We start from the raw sequence: 18,350 nt of genomic DNA on the forward strand, positions 1-18,350 counted from the left end.
AGCAATCTAATAGCCTTCTTGGTCTTCACATCCTCTGGGTTCAAAATCAAAGCCTTTTCTTTTTCCTTTATTTCATTCTCCAGTTCTTTCCTTCTAGTTTCCACTGCACGTCTATGTTTATTATTCATATATATCAACACCCCTCTCATATAGGCCTTGCTAGCATCCCAAACCATATCCATAGAGGTACCCTTATACATGTTAATCTCAAAAAAATCCTTCATCCGCTGTTTGCATTCTTCCACATTTCTCTGATTTCTAAACAAATTCTCATTTACGCACCACGAGCGCCTGTCTCTTATCTCCTTATCAATCTCTAACCAAACTGGACTGTGATCAGAGATAGTTCTTGCACAAATCTTCACCTTTTTGGTCCTCAAAAAAAAATCATTAGTCAACAAAATAAAATCAATCCTCGAAAAAGATTGATGTCTATCAGAATAAAAAGTATAATCCTTCTCCTGCAAATGTCTCTCACGCCAAATATCTCGCAATTCCAGGTCATCCTTCATTTCAAAAAAAGATTTAGGCAATCTAGCATGACTTGGAGTGCGCTTGAAAACTCCAGCCTTGTCCAACTGTACATCCAAAACACCATTCCAGTCCCCCATAAAAATAAAAGATTTATAATCCAACTGGGTAAGCTTTGTGTGAAGTAAACTAAAAAAGTCATCTTGTTGTTGATTAGGTGCATATAATCCAACTAAAAGCGTCTTTTTACCTTCTAACAGCAGCTCAATCATAACATATCTTCCATGCTTGTCTGCTTCAATTAAGTCTGCTGTTAAGGCACTTTTAACATAAACAACCACTCCATTTTTCTTGTTTTCTGCAGAAGCAACAAATTGCGTACCCAACTTCGAGTTCGATAAATACTTTTGATCCAAAACTCTAATATGCGTTTCTTGCAAACATATAACATCTGTCTTAAATTGTTTTAAATATTGAAAAACTTTCTTCCTCTTCTGTGGTGAATTTAGTCCATTAACGTTCCAGGTTAGGAATTTAGTTGCCATGCATATCCTCCCAAAGCTCTTGGACCACAGCTTTGATAGGACTATCTTCTTTAGGCCGTGCTCCTCCCACTGCTTGGCTATGAGTACGTTGTGAAGATTCTGAGGACTTTTGCTGGTCTTGTTCTTTTATTTTCTTTGCTCGTTTTAAAGCAGCACGCGTTACCCTTTGCTCTCTAGGATCATCCAAAGAAGTTATAACTTGATCTCCTCCAGCTCCATTTTCCTCTGTTTCATCCTCTTGATGTTCTCCTTCTCCAGATCCCTTTGCAGCTTCCAGAAGTGTTAATGGGGTTGCTTTTAAGACATTATTGTAGAAATCACGCGCTTGCTTCACAGTAATCAGCCGATACCTTTTACCTTCATGCATCACCATCAGCCCGTCTGGAATCTCCCATCTGAACCTTATATCTCGTTGCTTGAGCTCTTGCACAAGAAATGTAAAATCCTTCCTTCTCCTTAAAATCTTTGGAGGGATTTCTTTTAAAACCAAGACTTCTTGATCAGCAATCACAACTTTAGCATCATAGGCAGCTTGTATAACTTCATCTCTAATTTCTCTTTTTGCAAAGTATACCACCACATCTCTAGGCAACTTTCTCTGTCTGGCAATCCATGAATTCACACGGAACACTTTATCCATAGCTGCTCTTATTTCAGATGCTGGCTGGTTCAATACCACTTCAAAAGCCTCAGAAACCAGCTGCTTTAAATCCTCCTTAATATCCTCTTTTAAACCTCTGATTCTAACAGCAAACTGCATCTGGTAATATTGAGCAAGGCTTAACTCCCTTTCCATTTTGTCTCTTAAATTTTCATTCTCCCGTACTTTTGCTTCTAATATTGCGTTCTTTTGGGTCAAATCATCCACTTTTTCATCTAAATCTTCCACACATTCCGCCACTTTATGCACTGAAGACAAAATGTCTACCTTCATCACGCTGAACTTCTGTTCCATCCTCTCTTCCATTCTCTCCTCCAGTTTCTCCAATTTCTCCTCCATCTGTGCAAATTTATCACCAATTGATTGATTAATTGATTCCAAAAGTACCTGGGCATGTTTATCCAGTGCATCTCGTAAGTCCTTCGGTGTCAGTACATCAGGAGGGTGCAACGCCTGTAATGATGATTGTTGCACCGGAGAAGATCCACCACTCCGAAGAGTTTTAGGGGGAGGTTTAGCCGCCATCTTTTACTTTTACTTTTCAATTGTGACGCACTTTCACTTAAAGTTTAAAAAGTCCATCAAGCTCGAGAGTATAATAAAATAATCCTCTTCACCTTTTCCTCTTGTACCGCTCTGCCTGCTCCTTTAATCCATAGTCCTTTCTTCAGGCAGGGGTGGTCGCAGACGCCTGGCTCTGCTCCAAGAAGTCCGGAGCAGAGACGCTGGCCAGCTGGGAGCAACCCAGGCTTCGGGGGAGTTCAATCCTTCAGCCGCCCAAGCTCCAAGCTCAGGCGGCCCCGGAGAACTCGACCCCTACCTGGGTCCTCACCCCCTCCTCTTCTCCCGAGGAGTGGGCTTCAAATTCGCCCGAACAGCTGATCGGCGCTGTTTCGGGCGAAAAAACACACAGCTGAGCCGCGGGCAGCCCGGGAAGGCTGTCTCCGGCGCCGCGCAGCCACCGGAAGTCACTTTCTGGAAATATCTTATAGACAGATGGAAGTTCTCCAGTCAAATTTGAATCTGACAAATTTGTAAGCTGATATGTGGGTTTGTGTGAGTGAAGTATTAACAGCTACCAGGATGCTAGGAAGGAAGGGTAAAAACTGGAGCTCTCTTATCTGGCTAGTAGATAACTCATTAAAAGCTCATAAAAATCTCTTGTAGAGAAAAGTTCTTTGACAAGATATCTTTTCTGAAATAGAGAAAGTCTATAGCTAAAACCAATGTATTTTTCAAGGACTAAATCTTCCATTCTTTAATGATTCCTCCTTTTTTCAGAAAACCTTTTGGAGGAACTATGTGAACAAAAAGGATTGTTTTTAAAAAAATTGGCATCAAATCTGAAAGACTCGAAGCAAGCACAGGCTCTTGCAGCTGCTCAGCCAGGAAGTATTAATGGTAAATATTTTGTAAGATACAATAATGAATAAGTTACAGTAATTATTTATAACTATAATATATAATTATAGCATATAATGTATAATAAATTATAAATAATATATATAATGAATACTTGATATATTTGTTTATATTATATGTAAATTATAATATAATTTATAACTATAATAAATACAACAATCTCAAAATTATTTTAATTATTAGAAAGGGATAAAAATATTACTACAATAATTAATTCTTACTTATATTTGCTATCAAAAGTTTGGTATAGTAGGTAAGGAATCAGGCTTGAAACCAAGAAATGGAAATTCTGATCCCATTTTAGGCTGAGTGATCTTGGACAAATAAATCATAATTTCTCAGCCTTAGGAAGGAGGCAGCAACAAACAATTTAAAAAATATTGCCAAGATTGACTTGAAGGTGTGTGTGTGTGCACATAAATATTTACTATCACACTTGGATGCATTACTTTGTATTTAAAAAACAATTTTACAGATCAATCCTAAAATGAAGAAAAATACTATTGCTATTTCTGGTCCTTTGTTGTCTGTCCTTGATCTGAAAAATGGGGAATTGTAGTTTTTCTCCTGGTACTTTTCAATGGCTCTTGGCCTTTAAAAGTACCGTATTTTTCAGACCATAAGACGCACCTGACCATAAGACGCACCCAGATTTTAGAGCAGGAAAACAAGAAAAAAAATATTCTGAACCAAATAGTACCGGTATACTAAAACAGGGCTTTTCAACCTTTTCATCCATTGTACCACTTTTAGGACAAGGCAATGTCTGAGTACCACCAGTCACCCAGCAAGGTGTCAAAAACTTGACCCCCCCAAAAGGAAAAAAATGATAAAGTACAGGTAGTCCTCGACTTACAATGATTCACTTAGTGATTGTTCAAAGTTACGATGGCACTGAAAAAGTGACTTATGACCATTTTCCACACTTATGACCATTGCAGCATCCCCAGGGTCATGTGATTTACATTCGGATGCTTGGCAATCGATTCATATTTATGATGGTCACATTGTTCCAGGGTCATGTGATCGCCTTTTGCAACCTTCTGACATGCAAATTTAGTGGGGAAACCAGATTCACTTAACAATCATGTTACCAATTTAATTTCTCTCCTTCTTTCTCTCTCTCTTTCCCTCTTTGTCCTTTTTTCTCCGCATTAGAGCAGTACCCGCGGAGGCGGCCCTGTGGCCTGGCTTTCTCTTGCAGAAAGCAAGCTGAAATGGAGTGAGGGAGATTGCCAGGAACGCGAATTGGCCGATCTCACACTCCTGCAATCTCCCTCGCTCAGTTTCAGCTTCCCTTGCTACAAGAGAAAGCAGGCTGAAATGGAGCGAGGGAGATTTCCGTTTCAGCCTGCTTTCTCTTGTAGCAAGGGAAGCTGAAACCGAGCGAGGGAGATTGCAGGAGCGTGAGATCGGTGTTTCTCAGCACGTGCTGATTCGTGCTCCTGGCAATCTCCCTTGCTTTCCACTTGCAGAGGTTGGGGCTGGCCATACGGATCACCTTCGGACCATAAGACGCACCCTCGTTTTCACCCCCCACTTTTTTTGGGAAAAAAGTGTGTCTTATGGTCTGAAAAATACGGTAAATTTTGTAGGAAGGGGTCTTTGTTGTCCCTTTCCTATTTCACAGATGCTCTTTTCTTTTTGTATTCATTAGAAAAAAAGAGGGGAAATAACTGCCACTTAAAGATTAGCTAGCTGAATATAGATAGAAGTTTGCTGTGAAAACAAGCAGGCTGTGGATGTCAAGTTTCCATAAGTCTATTCCCAAATCACTTTTATTCCTGATTCCCTTTCAGAATTCCTTTAGTAGGATATACAATCAGTGGTGGGATTCAGCTGGTTCGCACCACTTTGGCAGAACTGGTAGGTAATTTTTTGTTGGCCAGGCCCAGAATGGACTTCCTGAAGCAGTTGTTCACATATTTGAATCCCACCACTGTATCCAATAACTATGAAAATGTGAAAAAATGTTTTTCTGATTTTTTTTATTAATTTTATATATATATAAAATATACATATACACTTTAATTTATTTCAATTTTAAATTTTAATTTACTGTACAGAGACCTTTAATTTTTGTTGTTGTTAGCCGCCCTGAGTCCCTCGGGAGATAGGGCGGGATATAAGTCCCATTAATTAATAAATAAATAAATAAATAAATAAATAAATAAATAAATAAATAAATAAATAAATATGTTAAAGGAAGAATTTACTTCTTTAGTTTTATAAGCTACCAAACTCAAAATTTTAGGCAGTGAATAGATAAAGTGTACATCCTGGATGGGTGGATGAATGGATGGACTGATGTGTTTATGCTTCTGTGTTGATGTTTCCCACCATGCAGAGCATTGGTGGGAAATGCACTTAAATATCAATCTATTTGCCATCAGTTAGGATCACAAATCAACATGGCCTCTGGCTTGTTTGAAAAAAAATTGTTAGTTTTCTAAAAGAAGGCAAGATAGGTGTCCTAAACACCTCAGGTGGGGTGGTACTCCAGAGTTTGGAGATAATGAGAGAGAAGACATAACTCCAGGATTCCAGGAGCTGCTGCTACCACAAATGGAGCTGCATGTGTGCTTGCACTCAGCCACCACCCCTGCAGAACCATTTCTCTAACTCCTTTGCCAGTCCGCAAAACTGGAAAGATTGGGAAATGCTAGCCTAGTGTGGATATCAAGCTGGCAGACATTAGCATGCCGGGATGAATGCTTAACTATCAGAAATAGTTAATTACAGTATAAAATACAACCACATTTATTCTAAATTTATATATCTGCCCTGGTGATAATCCAAGAAGCCTATTTCTACGTGAATCATAGATATTGTAGCTAGTATATTTTATTGTCTTTCTTCTGGTGCATCTGAAGAGAAAGAACATAGCTAATAATTTTTAGTTTCCTGAAATGAAATTCTGAAATGCTCATTTCCCTCCAAACCTTTATAATTATTTATAACATTCCTTTCCAAAAGGTAACCCACCTATTTTCATCTTCATCTTTGACATGAAATATATTTCAATTTTAGATCAAAAGATACAAGAACTCATTGAAGAAAGAAGGCTATTATCTGAAGGGTTAGAGGGAATTGTACAAAATATTCAAAATATACAGAATCTTAAATCAAGCAAAACTGAACTATTAACACCCAGTGGTAAGTACAGAATTAAAATTGTTATCAAATTCATAGGGCTTCACAAATGAACCTTTTTATCTGTGATGAGTGAAAGAATATTATCCATATAAATTATTCTACCAAAACTGAAACCTTAATTTTGTTTAGTCTGAAATTCCTCTCTATTGAAAGATGTATTATGGTGATGCTCTGAATGCCCTTTAAGCAACTTCTTCTCATAAAATTATTCCAATGACTAGCTGAGGCCACCCAATTTGATTTCTGTCTATATTTTTAAGTCTTGAATTCATTTAAAACTAGAACTATTTTCTTTTTAAATTTTTTTATTTTATTTAGAGAGTTAAAATACAAATTTTAAAAAATATATACAAAAGATACCAAAATTTTAAAAAATTTGCATTAAAAAGGACAAAAGACAAAAACACATATACATATATTGTCCCCCTGCTGGATTACTGATAAATACTGTATATTGCAACAGTGTTAATTTCTCCCCTTTGCGAAGCAGATTTGCAGTCTATTTACAATCAACTTGGCCTATCATCTATCTACTGTATATAAGACAAAATAGTTAACAGGTAAATCAATAGCAAAGTTAAACTTCAGAGCATTCTTAAGAATCTGTTGTTGTATTTAACTCATAGAAAGTCTATATCAGAGGTCACCAACCTTTTCATGGCGGCCCGGATGGAAAGGGAGCAGCTTAAATTTTGCACATGTGGGCACAAATGTGTGTGAACAGGGCCATGCATGAATGGGCTGCACGCAACCCACATGGCGCTAGCAGCCCCTTTTGTGCAGGTGTGCAGGAGTTAGCTGCTGCATCTCCTCTTTAAGCCGTCTCCTGCGGCTCCCAGTCCTCCTCCATCATGTGCAGTTTTGAAAAAAAAAGTGGGAGTAAAAAAGTTCAATCAATCAATTCAAAATGCTCACAAAAAAAACCTCCCGAAGTTTGAATTGATTGGTTGAACTTCTCAAGCCGTTTGTGGGACTGCCCACCAACCTCTTTGCTTCTTCAGACTGCAAAGGGCAGCAGCAGAGGAAGCAGAGGAAGAGACGGGAGGACTAGAAAGGTGAGTAGGCCCTTTTTCTACCTGCTGCACAGTTGGGGGCGGCCAGTCTTGGGGTGCCCAGGGCCTGCCTCTTCCCTGCCCGGAAGGTCTCCCCTTGCCCTGCTCCGCTGCCACCTCTGCAAGCCTATGCAGCTGAGAAGGGGGCGGCAGAGGCTGGATCCCCTGAAAGAAATCTCCGCCGAGACGAGAGAACGGGGTGGCAAGCCGCCTAGAGAATGGGGTGGTGGAGCGCTCCGCTGAGAGAATGGGGTGGTGGAGCGCTCCACCGAGAGAATGGGGCGGTGGAGGCTGGATCTCCCGAAAGAAGTCTCCGCCAAGACGAAAGAACGGGGTGGCAAGCCGCCGAGAGAATGGGGCGGTGGAGCGCTCCGCCAAGAGAATGGGGCGGTGGAGCACTCTGCCAAGAGAATGGGGCAGTGGAGGCTTGCCTCCCATTCTTTCGGTGGAGATCGGAAAGAAGTCTCCGCCGAGAGAATAGGCAGCAAGCCTCCACCGCCCCATTCTCTCGGTGGAGCGCTCCACTGCCCCATTCTCTCGATGGCTTTCCGCCCTGTTCTCTCATCTCGGCGGAAACTTCTTTCAGGGGATCCAGCCTCCACCGCCCCATTTTCTCTCCGCTGCCCATTCTCTTGGCAGAGACTTGCAGAGCTGCTGACTTTGGCTGCTTTTCTTTCGGGGCATCCAGCTTCTCCTGCCCCCTTCTCTCAGCTGCTGAGAGAAGGGGGTGGAAGAGGCTGGATCCCCTGAAAGAAAAGCAGCCGAAAGCAAGCCGAAACAAAGAGGGAGACTGCAAGAAGGGCGAGATCAGCGTGGGCTGAGAAATGCTGATCTTGTGTTCCTGGCAATCTCCCTCGATTTCCACTTGTGAAGTTCGGGGCTGGCCTTATGGAGTTGCCAGAGCTCCCGTCGGCCCGGGAGGATGCATACACAGGGCCGCTGATCAGCCTCTTGTTTTGTGCATGTGCGTGCATGCGCATCCTTCTTTGCAGCTCCCAGTTTTTTCTTTTGTGAGGAAACCGTTTCCAAGTGGCTCTTTCACTGTTTCAGGTTGCCGACCCCTGTCCTAGCACCATGTGCATGCGTGAATGGGCCGTGCACCCTGTGGCATATGCAGCTCTGTGCATGCGCACATATGGTAGCTGCTGCCTCTGGTAGCACAGCATGCATGCACAAAAAGGCCACGCAACCTGCACGGCGCTAGCAGTCCCATTGTGCATTTGTGCATATGCTAGCTGCCCCTTCTGCTAGTGTCACGCACATGCACAAACGGGTCTGCATGCTGTACCACAAGTGGAGGTGAGTGCACCCACACACGTAAGTGCACTGGCCAGCCTGTTCCACAGCTCGGTGGCCAGTAGCCATGGCCCAGCAGTGGGCAGCAGACCATAGGTTGGGGACCCCTGGTCTATATGGTTTCTTATCTGCCAGAAATCACCACAATCATTATCTTTGATCCATCCGGGACAAAAGATTTTCATTTGGCTCTTAATAATAAAATTTTCCCTTAAGATTTTTATTGGGAGCTTTCGCAACAATTTCCATCTCATCTTTCAATATCCAAATCTCTGTTGTAAATATCTCCACCACTTCCATTATTGAAATGGTGAAATCTTTTTTTTTCACTTGTTATTTGATTAGATATAAGTCCATTTTCCAAAATCAATTCCCAGAAAAGTCCGGTCCAAATTTCCAGTTTGGTATAATAAGTCCATCTTCTTAAGAAAGTCCAGTTCATGACTCATCCAATCTGCCAATTATAAACCTGTAAAGTCCAGATTTCCTTTGTTTCTGTGACAGGCTTTCTGTTTTCTTGCCAAACTGCTTCTTCAAATCTTCCAGGACTTAGATTCCAGTTCATCCAGTTTTAAGTCTGGCTTAGCTGCAATTGTTTGCATCTGGGATAAGTTTAATTTAATTTAATTTAATAATTTGATTTCTATACCGCCCTTCTCCCGAAGGACTCAGGGCGGTGAACAGGGCAATACACAATAAAAATCGAATACAAAAATTAAAAAACCATTAAACATCATGCCCATAAAATCAATACATATTAAAGTTAAAACTAGTTTTAAAAACCCAACCCTATCCCGTCAGACCAGGCCAGCTTGTTCGAAAAAGAATGTTTTAAGATCGCGCCGGAAGGAGCGAAGGTCGGGGGCCATCCGGAGCTCAACCGATAAGCGGTTCCAGAGGTCTGGCGCGCCCACAGAGAACGCTCTCCCCCTGGGGGTCACCAATCGGCATTCTTTGATCAGCGGCACCCTGAGGAGGCCCTCTCTGTGGGAGCGCACTGGACGGACGGAAGTTGACGCCGGTCGCAGGTGTTGCCGTAGGTAATCCGGACCCATGCCATGAAGGGCTTTGTAAGTCATAACTAACACCTTGAACCTCACCTGGAGAGCAACCCGTAGCCAATGCAGCTCGCGGAGCAAACGTGTAACATGGGAGTATCGGGAAGCTCCCAAGATGACTCGCGCGGCTGCATTCTGCACCAGCTGGAGTCTCTGGGTGGACCTCAAGGGCAGCCCCATGTAGAGAGCATTACAGTAGTCTAGACGAGAGGTCACGAGCGCATGAGTGACTGTGCGCAAGGCATCCCGGTCTAGATAGGGCCGCAACTGGCGCACCAGGTGAACCTGGGCAAAGGCCCCCCTAGTCACAGCTCCAATATGCTCTTCCAAAGAGAGCTGTGAGTCTAGAAGGACCCCCAAGTTGCGGGCCCTATCTACGGGGGGTAATAGCTCACCCCCCATGGCCAATGATGGAATAATCGGAATTTCCCGGGATGCCGGCACGAACAGCCACTCAGTCTTGTCAGGGTTGAGTCGAAGCCTGTTCCTCCCCATCCAGACCCGGACCGCCTCCAGGCAACGGGACATCACGTCAAGGGCATCACTGGGGTGGTTTGGGGTCGAAATAAAAAGCTGGGTATCATCAGCATATTGGTGATACCCAACTCCAAAACCACGAATGATCTCACCCAGCGGCTTCATATAGATGTTGAACAGGAGAGGCGAGAGAACCGATCCCTGAGGAACTCCACAAATGAGAGGTCTCAGGGTCGATCTCTGCCCCCCTGCTAACACCGACTGTGAACGTCCCAGGAGGTAAGAGGAGAACCACTGGAGAACTGTGCCTCCCACTCCTAACCCCCTGAGACGTCGCAGCAGGATACCATGGTCGATGGTATCAAAAGCCGCTGAGAGGTCTAAAAGGACTAGGACAGAGGAACAACCCCTGTCCTGAGCCCGCCAGAGATCATTCACCAGCGCGACCAATGCCGTCTCCATGCTGTACCCGGGCCTGAAACCTGATAGGTACTGGTCTAGGTAGTCAGCTTCATCCAAGAACAAAGGGAGCTGATGCGCCACCACGCTCTCAACAACCTTCGCCAAAAAGCGAAGGTTGGAGACCGGACGATAGTTGCTGGGTCCAAGGCAGGCTTCTTGAGGAGGGGTCTCACCACTGCCTCCTTCAAGGCGGCGGGAAAACTACCCTGACTCAAAGAAGCAGTAATCACTGCCTGGAGCCAGCCTCGTGTCCCATCCCGGGCTGCATAAGTCAGCCAGGAGGGGCACGGGTCCAACAAACACGTGGTGGAGCTCAGCTTCCCCATGATCTTGTCCACTTCTTCAGGAGTCACAGGATCGAACTCTTCCCAGATTAAATCGACAAGACCGCCCGTATCCTCTTCGTCAGACTCTGCCCAGTCGGAGTCCAAACCGGTCCAGATCCGAGCGATTTTGTTCGACAGAAATCGACTAAACTCCTCGGCTCGACCCTGCAAGGGTTCCTCCCTCACTTCCTGATTAAGGAGAGAGCGAGTTACCCTAAACAGGGCGGCCGGGCGATTATCTGCGGACGCAATGAGGGTGGCAAAGTGGTTAGACCTAGCCACCCTCAATGCTGCGAGATAAGTTCTCGTAAACGACCTTAGTCGTAACCGGTCAGATTCGGATCGGCTGGACCTCCAACAGCTCTCTAGGCCCCGTCTCCGACGCTTCATCTCGCGGAGCTCCATGGAGAACCATGGGGCCCGTTGGGATCTGCGTCGGGTCAAGGGCCGCATGGGTACAACTTGGTCGAGTGCCTCTGTGGCTGCCCTTTCCCAGGCTTCCACTAGGGCATCTACCGAGCTGTGAGCAAAGGAGGCAGGTGGGGCCCAAGCGCCGTTTGGAACCGCTCAGGGTCCATAAGGCGTCTAGGGCAGAACCATCTTATTGGCTCAGCTACCCCACGACAGGGAGTGGCAAAACGGAAGACCATCCGCAGGAGATGATGATCGGTCCATGACAGGGGTAAATTAATTGGAGAACCCCACCCAAGAACATCTAACCACCGTCCGGATAGAAAAACCAGATCGAGCGTGTGACCCCCTTGTGAGTTGGGCCCAGAATAACCTGCTTCAGGTCCATGGCCGTCATGGAAGCCATGAACTCCCGAGCTAACTCAGATGATCCCCCCAGGGATGGTAGGTTGAAGTCACCCAAAACTATAAGTTTGGGGAACTCAACCACCAACCCTGAGAGGATATCGAGAAGCTCAGGCAGGGCTTCTGCCACGTGTCTAGGTGAAACATACACCAGCAGCAAGCCCAACTGAGCTCTGGGACCGCATCTCAGGAGGAGGGACTCACACCCGGCTATCTGGACTATGGTGGCCTCCCGCGGACATAAGGTCTCCCTCACAACAACTGCCACTCCACCGCCCCTACCCTGAGCTCTAGGCTGGTGCAGCACCCGGAAACCTGATGGGCTAAGATCAACCAGGGGGACCCCGCCCTCTGGGCCCAACCAGGTCTCCGTAATGCAAGCCAGGTCCGCATGCTCCTCCTCAATCAGATCGCGAATGAGAGGTGCTTTATTCATTACGGACCTGGCATTGAAATACACGAGGCTGAGCTCAGGTGGCTGCTCATCCTCACTCCCAGTACCATGTGCTGAAATCAGAGTGTCGGAGCACATCACCGCTTGAAGTCAGCGGGGACGCACCCCCAGGTATTGATGTGGCCCTCTGTTCCTACACCTGCGGCCATTCCCAACCGCTGTGGGAATAGATAATCCCACACCCCGCCCCGGGGCCCCGTAAGCCCCCAGCCCAGCCCCTACCACGGCGCGATCAGTCCCTGACCTGGTCTGAGAAACGGTTGGTGGAACCCCCCTAGTTTCCAACCGAGCCGATAAACCCACCCCCCTCCCTAACCCCTCAAAACATTTGGCTAAAAAACACACCAGGGGCCTCTTGTTAAATTTGGGAGAGAGGCTTCTGTCCCTGCCCAGCCATCTCTCGGGGTCCCAATAATTGGGCCCGTCATCAAGAGGCACAATGGAAAGGCAGGCAGGTTGCACCCAGGAGAGGGGGGCATCCCTGAGCGCCAATAAGGCTGTGCTGGAGTAAGATAAAACCATTAGTCCGGGGGAGTCCAGTCAGGCAGTCCATCAGTCAAAAGTTGGAAAGCTGAAAAGCTGGAAGGTCAAAAGTGTCCAATTCACCAGCTCCCTGCCACTGAGCTGGGTACTAGTCAGATGACTCCAAGATAGAACAGGCACCTCCCTCTCACGAAGGGCCCAGATCTACGATGGGATGGACAATTGCCAACTCAAGAAGGCATACCTCCCTAGATCTCTCACCTCTAGGGAGGCAGCAGATGGTAATTGGTTGGTATCGATGATAACATATACGAGCCGCCCTCTCACAGAGGCTCGTCCAGGACCTTCTTGCTTCAGTGGGGACCATAGAGAGAGAAAAAGAAGAGCAGCAGTTATCAAGGTTAACCTGAGGGTAACCATAGTTAAGTTGGAGAGCAGAGTTCATCTCAAGGCGGGAAACGCAAAGCGGGGAGAGCAGGAGACGCCGGATAGCAGATCGATGGACCCCGATGCAGGGGGCTGAAAGCCGGAGGCAAAAAGCCCGTCGCCCAGCCAGCCACACACAGCACCAGAAGTCAGGCAGTCCCACGCCAGCCGCAGGCCTCCCCGGTCGAGAGCAGACAAGAGTGACTTCAAACAGTCCTCCACAGACCGCGCAGGGGCCACGAGCCAGCAAAACGCTCCCCATTCCGCTCGCTGTCGATCACTCCACCGTTCTATTCTAACGCCGAGTCAATCTCCATTACTAAGCAAACAGGAATATCGGAGGCCACTCTAGGCCGCGGCTCTATCGGCCCCGAGGATCCACCATTCGGAGCCCTCCAAGCCGCGGCTCCTCCCAGCTCCACCGGGGCCTCTGAGATGAAGACACCGAAGCTTAGTTGGAAAATGGAGGGCTGCAACTCCAAACTGCATGCCGACTCTTCTTCTCTCTCTCAGTTCAATCAACTCTCCGAGCCACGACAAAGAGGAAAAACATCTCCGCGGGCTCGCAGGAACCCCAGAGGACCGGTAAGGACGCCAAAACTGGAGACGCTCCACGGAGCTCAGCCCAGCACCTCCGCCATCGTGGGCATGTGCAAAAGGGAAGTTTATTTGAAAACCTGGTAATTTTATCAAGCTTTTTATCAAAGTTGTCAATTTGAGCTTGTAAATTAAAAAGATTTTTTTTCAAAGGCTTCCACGAGGCTTTATCTTTAATCTGGTGCATTGTTTGCATTTATTTTAATATACAACAGACTCTCCTGTATCTGAAATTACATAACCAAAAAAAAAGTAATTGCTTTCAAAGACAAAAATGTTAAATATACTGTAACAAGATAGTCACAGAGAACATTAAAATAATCTCAGAATGAAGGTATAAACGTATGAAAAAAGAAGAAAAATGAAAAGTTCCATCAAAAATTAAAAAAAATCCAGACCAAAACTTTATGACAATTAAACCCTGTAGTGAAATCCAGTATAGGTAGTCCTCAATTTACAGCAGTTCATTTAGTTACTGTTCAAATTTACAACAGCACTGGAATAAATTACTTAAATTTTTTTTCATATGACCACTGCAGCAACCCCATGGTCATGTGATCAAAATTCAGACACTTGGACTCATATTTATGACAGTTGCAGTATCCTAAGGACATGTGATAATCTTTTGTGACCTTCTTACAAAGTCAAGGGGGAAGTGAGATTCATTTAACAACTGTGTGACTAACAACAATTGCAGTGGTTCACTTAACAACTGTGGCAAGAAAGGTTGTAAATTGTAGCAAAATTCACTTAACAAATGTTTTACTTACCAAAAGAAATTTTGGGCTCAGTTGTGGTTCTAAGTTGAGGACTACCTGTATAGATATAAATCCATTAGGTCAGTTTTACTACTCAGAAAATTCACTTTCCATAGGGAAAGTGAAAGTAGTTCACAGCCCCCCTCCAGAAAATACCAGTGAGGAAACAGAAATAAGTTGATGTTAAAATCCAGCAAGTGCTTAGAATAAATCAGCCTTCAACCAGCCACTTAACTTTTAAAACTAAGAATCAAATTAAAAGAAAAAACTTTGACAGTGCAATTAAAAGCCAATTATGCTTCAAAATACCAAACAGCTGAGAGAAAACATGGAGGCTGAACTCTTCGACCCCTCCTAGCAGGAATTGCAACGTCTTTCCAGAAGTATCCACAATTGTCCAAGGCTCATCTTGGATCTTTCCTAGCTGCTCCCATTTGATCTAGGAAGCTTGCTACTAAGTAACCTGCTTTGGCAGGAAAAATCAGCTGTTCGTCTGCAGAAGAAGCAAATCCTCCCATGCTCAGCATGCCATCTTGGAGGAGGAGTCAAAACTAGAACTATTTTCATTAATATAAAAACTATTTCTCTGTTTCTATTTTTCTCTAGATTGGCATTATATGTATCTTTTTCCAAAAATGTATATCAATTTCGCATTTGCAGAAAAGGATAATCAGTCATTGTTTACCTTTAGCCTAGCAGTCTTGGAGAGACAAACTAGAAGCAGAAACAATAATTAAAGAATTTATTACTTTTCTTTCTGGATTTCATCTTTAAAACTAAATGCACATTCCTTCCTCTTATTAATTGTGTTGACATTATATTAATAATAGCCACTTTTCACCTTTTTTCCATTCTGATCTGCTGTAACTACTATCTATCCATGGACTGAAATCCTCATGATTCTCCTTGGGAGTTATCCTGACTGAGACTGCTTAAAATTGACATTCAGCAAAATTACAAGGGATCACAATTTGCTCACTGCTATCTGTGCTGGAGAAGAGTTTTAAAGCTTGAACCTTATTTATGGATTTTAAATTAACACAATAAAGAGTTTTACATTTGACTGACATTATTCACCTAATATTTCCTTCTCCATTTTATTATTATGCAAAATAACTACCCACTTTTGGATAATTGACTGCATGATAAAATAAACTGAAATTAAATCCAGGTGACACAACGGTGCTGTACGTGGAGAATGAAGTACTACTTTGGATGGGTTGCATTATCTGAGAAAGAGGGGTCCACAGTATGGGAGTGCTCCTTAATACTGAGTTCTCGCTACGTCTACATCTGCTGTAAAAAAGTGGCATTTATAAATTACTACTAGTGCAAATGGTTACACCAGCTATAACCATTCCTGACCTTAGCTGCAACTAACCATGTTTTGGTTATATCCTTTCTTACTATTGCAAAGTGTTTGAAAGTTGCAAAATGCAAATACTGAAGTTAAATAAAGGGAGAAGATAAAGGAATCACTTAATGTTTGTACTGAAGGATATATGCTAGTTACAAATTTCCTGTGAGCATTATTTAAAGTGGTGTGCCAACCTTTAAAATCCTAAGTACCCATCCTGGTATAAAGTTGCCAGATTATTTAGCTAGCAAATGTCTTTTTTAAAAAGAAGTTTCATTAATTTTGCAATTTTACATCCCAATATTTATGAAGCAGCGTGGTGATTGGGTAATCAAAAGTCCAATAACAAAATCTTTTTGTACATATCTCAGGTTATATCAGCAAGAATCCCCTCTCCAATTCCCTTAATTACAATATCACAATCAAATTAATACATTTCTAGTTATACCACAGTCAGTTGAGACAATTATCAATATATTTTTACTTATCCATGTCCTGTTTTTAAATTTTACCTAATTTCAATTACAGTGTTCTAAATTAGCCTTTAGTATTCATAATACTTAGTTTTCGGGTAACCCAAATTTCCCCTATTTCATTATATAGTAGTTATCATATCTAAAATACATATATTGTTTGCTTAAATACATTCTTATTTTATTTCACAAATATATTGTATTTCTCATCTTAGTGGTTCATCAATTATTAATAAAGTATCTTTTATTATATCATTCCAAGTTCTATAATATAATTCAAAACTATGCTCTAATAGCTGATTTTCATTTCCCTTAAAGACACCCCTCAGCCCATTAAAAGAAATTTAAGGCTCTTTCATTATAAATCACAAAAGAAAAGAACCAGTTTTTAAATCTAAGTCTGGCTTTCTTTTTGTGCCAAGCAGGCTTCCATACCAGTGCCTTTAAGTTCTCAAGTGGGTCTCCCTTTATTCTTACACACGTTGTTTGAATCAAGGGAGACCATCCAGTTGTCAATTTTTCAAAGAAACTGGCCCCTTTATAATCATTAAATTGTTGCTCTAATAAATCAAATCCCCATATTTGATTTAGTATAGTTATCATTGGTTCAGTCTGGTCTTCTTCTTCTTCCGGTCCCATCAGGCTTGCATAAGAGGTCATGTCCAGTGTTGTAGTTGTTGTTTGGTTGGCTGGATTCTCAATATACTGTGCTTAAAGATCCTTAACACCCTCCATCTTAGTGTTGCTTTCTTTGGCTTCTGTTGTATTTTGGATTGTAGGTTTTGTAATTGAGATCAAGGTTTGGGTGTCAAAGCTCTCAGTAGATTGTACTTGTTGTTCTTTAAAATACCCTGTTTTAATATTAATTTCTTCCTCTTCTGTTGGTTTTTGGATTGTCAGTTCATCAATTGCAATCAGGCTTCATTTGGTAGGTTTAAGCTGGCACCTTAAAGATATTCATCTGGAATTCATTAGTTCAGTTGTTTCAAGGATTTTTTCAAGAATAAGTTTATAGTTAAGTTGTGGCTAGTATTCCTCCATGTCTACGGTGTTTACAGATAGGTCTTTGGTGGAGGCTATTTTGATAAGAGTCAGCAAATGTCCACCTCCACTATTCCTAGAGGTTGTTTTCACTGCCAAGTGTTTCAAGTTCTTATCTTTAAGAATAGTGCCAAGGACAAATCTGGGCTGCAGCCAGATCTCACAATAAAAGCAAAGTTTCCTTGCTATACCAGGTTTCGCATGTAAAATCTTTTTCCAGACTCAAATAAAGCTTTTATCCAGTTTACATTTTTCTGGTTTTTTTTCTTTTCCAGCTTAAAAGGTAAATAGGGTAATAGGTCCCCGTAGAAATAAGAACTTTTTGGTACCCCAAATATTCCAAAGATGCAAGTCCAATTGTTTAGTTATTTAGTTTAGTTATGCTTTTTCATTTATTTTGAAGCTTTAATTCCCCAAGTAAGCAGATGCCGCTATTCCAAAAGAGAGGGAAAATTTTTTCAAAACACTCCCACAGGAAAGTAGTTGGGTAAATAAGAAAGGTAAGATCTCACCCAAATCCTCCACGTTGCTTTCATTGTGCTTGGTAGTAATTTTGGCTTTTGGCAGGAAACGGCTTAATGATCGGCCATGTTAATGGCGGATCTTTTCTTCGTCGGTCCAAAGGAGCTGCTCTGGGTCAAACGGAGGGCTGCCTCCCTTCCGCAATTGGTTGGAGGGCCTCCTCACAGTCGTCGCCCCTCCAGGGCAACTTTTGACCCTATTCAGGGTCTCTCAACGGAGAAAAACTGGACGGCAGGAAGAGAGCTCTCTTCCGTGCATCTGCCAGCGCCGCGAGTGCAAACTGGAAGCACAAATGTCTTTTTGAAGATATGTCTAAGTCTTACCTATCTGGTATTACAGGAAAAGATCTTATCTTGTGTGGGCCCCAGACTATGGAATACTTTTTGAGGAAAATTCACTCCTCTTCTAGTATTTTGAAAAGTGGTAAAAATAAAATTCTTTCATTAAGCTTGTACAAATTTATTTTATGTTGATGTTATGTTTACTCATTTTTAAAT

General features: G+C 43.2%; 1 protein-coding gene across 1 annotated transcript in view; it reads left to right on the forward strand.

Annotated features, from left to right (window-relative positions):
• The window catches only part of CCDC7 (coiled-coil domain containing 7), a 297,769-nt gene that overhangs the window by 222,630 nt on the left and 56,789 nt on the right, over nucleotides 1-18,350 (forward strand). Inside the window, 2 exon segments of the mRNA XM_083379044.1 lie at nucleotides 2,959-3,078; nucleotides 6,130-6,255. Of these exon segments, the coding sequence (XP_083235170.1) occupies nucleotides 2,959-3,078; nucleotides 6,130-6,255 (246 nt within the window).

Source organism: Vipera ursinii (assembly GCF_947247035.1).
Source record: "Vipera ursinii genome assembly, chromosome: Z".
Classification (NCBI taxonomy): Eukaryota; Metazoa; Chordata; class Lepidosauria; order Squamata; family Viperidae; genus Vipera; species Vipera ursinii.